The sequence below is a fragment of the Pongo pygmaeus genome, chromosome 19 (assembly GCF_028885625.2).
Source record: "Pongo pygmaeus isolate AG05252 chromosome 19, NHGRI_mPonPyg2-v2.0_pri, whole genome shotgun sequence".
NCBI classification, from domain to species: Eukaryota; Metazoa; Chordata; class Mammalia; order Primates; family Hominidae; genus Pongo; species Pongo pygmaeus.
Genome location: NC_072392.2, coordinates 51,977,126 through 51,985,541, shown reverse-complemented (window position 1 = coordinate 51,985,541; position 8,416 = coordinate 51,977,126). Strand labels below are relative to the sequence as shown.

The window sequence follows — 8,416 nt, the reverse complement described above, 5'->3', positions numbered from 1 at the left end:
ATGAATTAGATATGGGGTATGAGATAAAGAGAGGAGTCAAGGATATCTCCAGACACTGGACGAGGAATATTCCTTTCCAGAGACTAAGCGCAGGGCTGAGAAGGAAGGCAGGCTACCCCCACAAGGGGACATTTTAGCTCCCATGTGCTCATCCTTGCCTTACACTCTCCCCATTATATTCTAGAGTAGCTCAGCTTATGCTAGACGATCATGTTGTGCAAGTACACATCATGGGCTGTACATCACGGGATGTCGTATGAGCTGTGTTTACTGGCAGAGATAACAGCTCTACAAGTTGAAGTGTTCTCTCTGGTGGTCCCCATGTGTACAGGCTATTTGAGCATCTGAAGGTGGTTAGCTCCTGAGGAAAAAAACTCCACTGCTTAGAGGATGAATGAATCCCTCAGAGGGAAGGATCCATCATAAAGTATTTGCTCTCTCTACCTGTACTTATTGGGACAACTCGGGAAGTCCACAAGGACAGTCGAAGTCATCTTTGTCGTCTACTTCCTGTTGCATTCTCAGCCTTGTTTCCTTTTTAGAAACAGCCTGTTAACTATCATAAGTCAAAAAACAGCATTCTGACCTCTGCCCTGTAACTTCCTCATCCTCCTTTTCTTATAAATGCAAGGGCAGAACTGGCATCCCGGGAAGCCAGGAAGCAGTGAGCCCAGGAGTCCTTGGCCAGCCCTGCCTGCCCACCAGGAGGATGAAGGTCTCCGTGGCTGCCCTCTCCTGCCTCATGCTTGTTACTGCCCTTGGATCCCAGGCCCGGGTCACAAATGGTGAGTCCAGTGAGCTTTCTCTCAGATGACCAGGTTCACGGTAACTCAAGCTCTGCGGCAGAGACACATTGCCCTCCTGTAACTACTCTCCATCCCAGACATGGTCATGGTACTCATTTAAAAGCAGCGCCAGAGTATAGACCTGGTTCTCTCTGCAGGCTTTGGACCCTGGGAGGGGAATATACACATATGGCTGGTCCAATGTGGGGCCAATTATTTCCCTTTTCACAGCAAAAATTATTTGCTACCTTCCCTTAGCAGACATAGGACTATTAAGTGCTAGATTAAAAGAAGTGTAGTAAAATTACAAATTTGTAGAAAGAAGCATAGAATTGTATGATGCTAAAACTGTTACATACCATCTAGCAGTATCTATAATATCATTTTGGAGAAGAAATGGAACCAGCCACACAAATGACTCAACCAAGGTCACCTAACCATCGTATTTTTTTAACAAATGCACTTCTAGTACTTCCTATGTACAGAGCAGGCACTGTTCTAAGTGTCTTACAGATATTAACACATCAATTCCACCTAACAACCCTGTGGGATACATATTAGATTTCAAAAAAATGCAAAGTTGTTACTTTTGTAGGGAAAAAACAAAACATCAATTTTTATATAGTTTTTCATATTATTATTATTGACATTTTACAAATGAGAAAACTGAGGCACAGAACCTTAGATAACTTGGTAGATCACACAACCATTAAGTGGTGGAATTAAAATATGAGCTAATTAGGAAGTAGTTATGGAAAGACAAGGCCATTTAAGATCTTTTTTTACCTTACCCAAACCATATTGAGCATATTAAAATATACCCACGTCTCATTACATATAATTCATTTAACGTAACCATATAAGAAATAAGTTGAAAACACTGGAAAACAATTGGGGGACTAATTTGGCAGCTGAATTGTTATTGCCAAGTCTTTATGTTTCAAAATGTTAAGTAAATATCAACTTTAAAGCCAGCTTTAAAATTATTAATAGTATATTTAATATAATTGTTATATTAAATGCATATTTAATGTAGTTATTAAATTATATTGAAAGTATATTTAATATCATTATTAAATTATATTAAGATATTTAATATAGTCATTAAATTATATTAAAAGTATATTATTTTTTAAATATATGAAAAGTACACTTATATTAAAAGACACATGCACATGTATCTTTATTGCAGCACTAATCACAATAGCAAAGACTTGAAACCAACCCAAATGCCCATCAATGATAGACTGGATAAAGAAAATGTGGCACATATACACCATGGAGTACTATGCAGCCATAAAAAAGAAACAAATTCATGTCCTTTGCAGGAACATAGATAAAGCCGGAAACCATCATCCTCAGCAAACTAACACAGGAACAGAAAGCCAGGCACCACATGTTCTCACTCGTAAGTGGGAGTTGAACACTGAGAATGCATGGACACAGGGAGGGGAACATCACACACTGGGGCCTGTCGGGGGGTGGAGGGTAAAAGGAGGGAGAGCATTAGGACAAATACCTGGTGCGTGCAGAAGCCCTAGATGATGGGTTGATGGGTACAGCAGACCACCATGGCACATGTATACCTATGTAACGAACCTGCGCATTCAGCACACGTATCCCAGAACTTGTAAAATAAAATTTAATTTAATTTAATTTTTAAAAAAGAAAAAGTCTATTTAATAGTTATGACATTATATTTAAAATATATTTAATAGTTATTAAATTATATTAAAAGTAAATATTTATTTTATTTTATTTTATTTTGAGATGGAGTCTCATTCTGTGGCCCAGGCTGGGGCACAGTGGCACAATCTCGGCTCACTGCAACCTCTACCTCCCGGGTTCAAACGATTCTCCTGCCTCAGCCTCCCTAGTAGCTGCGATTACAGGCACATGCCACCATGCCTAGCTAATTTTTGTATTTTTTTTTTAATTTTGTATTTTTTTTTTGTATTTTTATTTTGTATGTTGGCCAGGCTGGTCTCAAACTCCTGACCTCAAGTGATCCGCCCGCCTTGGCCTCCCAGAGTGCTGGGATTACAGGCGTGAGCCACCGCACCCGGCCAAATTTTAAGGCTAGCTTTATTCTGTGATATAGTCAATTGTGGAAATAAACTAACTTTAAGGATTAAAATTAAAAAGAAAGGAAAAACGCTTAAAGCTTATTTTCACTTGCCTAACAAGCATAAGGCAGCTCCACAATCCCATTTCCAAAGCACTTGGCGCTAGATGAATTTTGGAATGCAGAATTTCTCAGGTTTTAAAAAGTTAATATGATATGATGCAGCAATTCTATTTCTGGGTATATATCCAAAATAATTCAAAGCAGGTACATGAAGAGATTTTTGTACACCCATATCCATAACAGCATTATTGATGACGATAGCCAAAAAGTAGAAGCAAACTAAGTGCCCATCAAAAGATTGGTAGATAAACAAAGTGTGGTTCATACATACAATGGAATCTATTCATAAAAAATGATGAGTTCACGTCCTTTGTAGGGACATGGATGAAATTGGAAATCATCATTGTCAGTAAACTATCACAAGAACAAAAAACCAAACACCGCATATTCTCACTCATAGGTGGGAATTGAACAATGAGAACACATGGACGCAGGAAGGGGAACATCACACTCTGGGGACTGTTGTGGGGTGGGGGGAGGGGGGAGGGATAGCATTGGGAGATATACCTAATGCTAGATGACGAGTTGGTGGGTGCAGCGCACCAGCATGGCACATGTATATATATGTAACTTACCTGCACATTGCGCACATGTACCATAAAACCTAAAGTATAATAATAATAATAATAATAATAATAATAAAAGAAAAAAAAAAAGTAAGGAGATTCCCTTGAATGTTGAAGTAAGAAAAAGTAAAAATTTAAGTAAGGAGATTCTGATACATGCTACAACATGGATAAACATCAAGGACATTATGCTAAGTGAAATAAACCAGTCACAAAAGGACAAATAGTGTGTGATTCCACTCACATGAGGTACTTAGAGTATCAAATCCACAGAGACACGACACAGATAGTGGTTGTCAGCAATTAAGGGGAGGAAGAATGGGGAGTTGTTGTTCAATGAATACAGAGTTTCAGTTTCACAAAATGAATGAACAGCCATGAAAATTGCATAGTTATTTGAATGTATTTGATGCTATTGAACTGTATACTTAAAATACTTCAAATGGCAAATTTTATGTTTTATATATATATATCTATATAACCACGATTTAAAAATGATTTAGTAAAAAACTTAAACATATATTGATGGTACTTATCCCTGATGAGGCCTGGGAACAGTATTTTAATCAAACACAGCAATCTCCTGTAACAAACACATGAATATTTCTACTAACTGGGATGAATAATGACCATAATAGCATCACTTCACTTAAAGGGATACTGTGCCACCATATGCGCTGATGAACACCTCTCTGTTTCCAGAGCCCTGTGGATTCCAGAAATGTGTAGAGAGACTTGTAGACTGTGTCACATCATGTAGACATTCCATTAACTGAACCATGTTAGTATTTCAGAGTCAACACAGTGTTTTCATGTCTACATTTTCAAAAGGTCCCTGAAAAATCTCAGGGCCCTAAAGGAATAAATGGGCCAGGAGTCAGGCCTAGAGCCCAGACAGGTGGTGGTGGTCCAGCTTCAGAGCCTTTCTGCCTCAGGAGGAGGATGAGCAATGGGGTGGGTGGAGATGCTGAAACAATGCTGCCGCCCAGTGATTTCCTTCCCTGTCCTGTCTGTTTCTTCCAGATGCAGAGACAGAGTTCATGATGTCAAAGTTTCCACTGGAAAATCCAGTACTTCTGGACAGTAAGTGATCAGATATGGCATATATTTAAAAGCAGCCAGCAGGTGCAGGTCTGCACTATGGGATCCATTGTCCCTGTTTACAGAATGGGAGGAGAATGAGAGTGTCCTGAGGGTGGTGAACATCTCCAAGGAAGATCAGGATGGGTTATGGGAACCCCTCCATAGATGCCTTCTCTGTTCCCCTCTGGCTGCCCCAAGAGTCTGCTCCTTTGGGGCAGAAGGTGCTCTCTGAGGCCTGCAGGTGTCTGCAGATGCCTTCCCTTTCTGGGGGAAATGCTCTTGGTCCTGCTGTGGCCCACCCTGAGTGCCCTCAGACACACAGCTCAACTGTGGTGAGGGTCTGAAGCAGGGAGATGCCAGCAAGTGCTGGCCACAGAGGAGGAAACATCTCTTCTGAGCCATGTGCCTTCTCACCCTCCACAGTGCTCCGGAGGAGAAAGGTTGGTCCTCAAACAACCCTTTCTCTTGCTGCAGGATTTCACGCTACTAGCGCTGACTGCTGCATCTCCTACACCCCACGAAGCATCCCGTGTTCACTCCTGAAGAGTTACTTTGAAACGAACAGCGAGTGCTCCAAGCCGGGTGTCATGTAGGTGCCAAGCTCACCAAACATGTGTTGAGGGAGAAGGACTCTGTAGCATCTTGCAGGGAGGACCTGATAGACGGGTGTCCATCAGGGCCCACCCCCTGGATCCTGCCAGGTATGGGGCAGCTGTGTCCTTATGAGGATCCTGCAGGGCATCAGGGATGAGACACTCCCAGGGGAAAAAGGGTGGGGAAGGAAGAAGAAAGCAGGCACAAGTCTGCCCAAGGATGCTCCCATGAGTCACTAGGGAGTTCCACAGACTGAGGGGGGTCTCAAGAGGACACTGGCCCTGAGCTGCCATCAGCAGAGAATGAAAAAAAAGAAAAAATAACTGTCTATATTGACTGGGAAATCTGAGGGGCAGGGAGGATGGGGACCCCTGTCCCCATGTGCTGGACACACCTCAGTTTGTAACCTTTCTCCCCCTTGTTCCCTAGCTTCCTCACCAAGAAGGGGCGACGTTTCTGTGCCAGCCCCAGTGATAAGCAAGTTCAGGTTTGCATGAGAATGCTGAAGCTGGACACACGGATCAAGGCGAGGAAGAATTGAACTTGTCAAGGCAAAGGGACACAAGTTGCCAGCCACCAACTTTCTTGCCTCAACTACCTTCCTGAACTATTTTTAAAGAAGCATTTATTCTTGTGTTCTGGATTTAGAGCAATTCATCTAATAAAGAGTTTCTCACTTTTTTTGTGTGATCGGGTCTCTGTCACCCAGGCTGGAGTGCACTGGTACATCTTGGCTCACTGCAGCCTAACCTCCTGGGCTCAAGTAACCCACCTACCTCAGCCCCACAAGTAGCTGTGAAACAGGATGTTAGGACAGAGAAAAGAGACATACAGGGTGGGGAAGCTCGACAGCAACATAGGTTTTTTGGACAGAGAAACCTGTGGAGGGGGAGTACCAGCAAGTGCTGGAACCCCCGTCCTGCGTACAGACTGGGGCAATTATAGGTCTGGATAGGGGAGGTGGGACAGTGTGGCTAGCTGCCTGGCAGGATGTAATAAGGGAGGCATTTCCTGCAGTCAGGCAGTGTGGCCTGGGATCTGCTTGGCAAAATGCTTTTCATGGCCTGAGCCCCCATGGAAGTTTCCTCCCTGATCAGGGTGTACAAAATGGCAGGGGTTTACTTGATGGCACCACTTGGGTTAACACAGGAGAGTTCCCTGACTCCCTCACAGGACTTGTGACAGGGGTGTGGCTCATTTGCAAGGCTGCTGCACATTCAAATCCCCTATGGGAGGGGGAACATGCAGTCAGGCAGGTGCAGGAGCCAGGGCGAGCTCTTTTGGGCTCCATCCCCATGGTAGCATCTAGGGGTGTGTTACAATTAATGCTCTTTAGCAGTTGCTTTTCGTGGATGGCTATTCCACTCAGTGGAGAGTCAGGGTGACAGCCTTTTATATTCTGCTGTCTTGATATCCATCTTTGTATGGCATCTAGGAAGAATCAGGTCACATCAACTTGAAGGATGGTGAAGGTGGGGATTTTACTGAGTGATGGAGTTGGCTCTCAGAGGAATGGATGCAGGGCTGGAAAGGGGATGGAGTGGGAAGATCATCTTCCCCTGGAGTTCAGCCATCCCCGCGGCTTATCTACTCTCCGACCGTCCTCAGCCGAGCTCCTCCTGACATTCAGATGCTCCTTTTCTTCTCTCCTCTGCCATGCCATTTTGCTGCTCTGCTGCTCTTCTGTTCCTCTGCTTGTAGAGCTTGGGGTTTATATGGGCACAGGATAGGGGTGTGGCAGGCCAGAGCGGTCTTGGAAAAGGCAACATTTGGGCATGAAAATAGGAATGCTTGCTCCCACTTAGGGCCATGGATTTCCAGGCTTCAGGGCAGGCCTTTGTTGGGGAACTGCCCTCTTCTACCCAGTATTTCCTTGCCTGTATCTGTATCATTTCCCCCCTCTAAGAGGTCCATCTAATTGCCAATAGAATATGGACAATGACCAATCTTAGCTACTTCCTGCTGACAGGGGGCATTGTTTTGGGGAAAACAGAAGTCAGATTCCGCCCAGAGGTGTATCTGAGGGTCCCTGGGGAAAGGGAGTCATCATCCAAGGCTCCAGTTGCCTGACCATTTGCAATTTGATGACCTCAAACTTGAGAGAAAAAAACAAGTTTTATAAGGTGTTAAGTATGCATGGGTTAAACATGTGTATTATACAAGGAAATAATCTAGTGCCAAAGATTACAGAAATAGGAAATGTAATATACTCACAACATTGTACCCTGAGCTGTTTCACCCTGGTGAAAGAAATTAAGACTTGTATGGGTGTGGTTAAATTTTAGAAGAGAGATAACTGTTCTTGCCACATCTGTAGGAGTTAACAGATGCACGTTAGGAATTCTGGGGTTTGTGGGTTTGCATGGTGGCCCTTAAAGCTTCTGCCTCTTTCTTGTGTCTCCCTATCTATACTGTAAAAGACCAAGGTGGCCACTTTCAGGAGGTCTCCTAAAGTACTCCCTGATGCCAGGGCCCATTTCTGCAACTTCCCTCTGATATCAGGGGCTGCCTGAGTAATACATTTATCATTTAGGATTAGTTGTCCCTTGACAGAATTGGGACACAGAGACCTATGCTTTACAAAGGCCCCTCTTAGCCTCCCCAAGAAGGCAGTGCGATTTTCATTAAATCCCTGATCTATCATGGATATCTTGATATAGTGGAGAGGCTTACTTCTAGTCCTACATAAGCTCTCTATTATGCACACCTGAAACTCTCCTCTTCCTTTCCCCCATCTTGTCATTGGGATCCCATTTAGAGACTTTCATTGATACTGCTTCTCTTCCAGTTGGATAATATTCACCCCCTTTCCTGGGTGCTACATATGATACAAACCTCATCCCCAGATCTCTCTGTCACTTGCAGAGTGGCCTGCTTCTCAGTGTTAGTCAGGGTTTGGTTCAAAGTAACATGACATCTTCTTAGGAGAGTTCAAATACTTGGATTAAGTTCTGGAAAGCCTCTATATATCTTTCAGGGTCATCTGAAAACTTGCCAAGATCCCCCTCAATTTGCTTCAAGTTCTGTAGAGAGAAGGGCACCTAGACTTTACTGGGGCAAATTCACCAGGCATCTGTTGGAGGGGAAAGAATGAGACTGGGGCTTGTCTAGGGTGAGAATTTCTAGGAGGCGGCAAGTGAGAGACTGAAGCTGGATAGGGAGGATGGGGTGGACATGGAGGAGCAGGGCTGGAGGGAGCT

At 43.6% G+C, this 8,416-nt stretch overlaps 1 protein-coding gene across 2 annotated transcripts; it reads left to right on the top strand.

The window, feature by feature from the left end:
• Window positions 1–634: 634 nt before the first annotated feature.
• Window positions 635–5,895, top strand: CCL23 (C-C motif chemokine ligand 23). 2 transcript variants are annotated; one of them, XM_054455866.1, is made up of 4 exons: window positions 635–785; window positions 4,563–4,622; window positions 5,097–5,211; window positions 5,646–5,895. In XM_054455866.1, the coding sequence occupies exons 1-4, from the start codon at window positions 710–712 to the stop codon at window positions 5,755–5,757; spliced, it is 363 nt and encodes a 120-aa protein (XP_054311841.1). In that variant the 5' UTR covers window positions 635–709; the 3' UTR covers window positions 5,758–5,895. The 2 variants fall into 2 exon arrangements, with proteins under 2 accessions (XP_054311841.1, XP_054311840.1); XM_054455865.1 differs by having other exon boundaries at window positions 5,046–5,211.
• Window positions 5,896–8,416: the final 2,521 nt, after the last annotated feature.

What these genes read in the sequence shown, in the direction of transcription:
- CCL23 (XM_054455865.1), top strand. Translation starts at nt 710, where the DNA reads ATGAAGGTCTCCGTGGCTGCCCTCTCCTGCCTCATGCTTGTTACTGCC. An exon ending in CCAGGCCCGGGTCACAAATG is followed by an intron (nt 786 to 4,562) that starts GTGAGTCCAGTG and finishes TGTTTCTTCCAG; the next exon opens with ATGCAGAGACAGAGTTCATG. An exon ending in AAATCCAGTACTTCTGGACA is followed by an intron (nt 4,623 to 5,045) that starts GTAAGTGATCAG and finishes CACCCTCCACAG; the next exon opens with TGCTCCGGAGGAGAAAGGTT.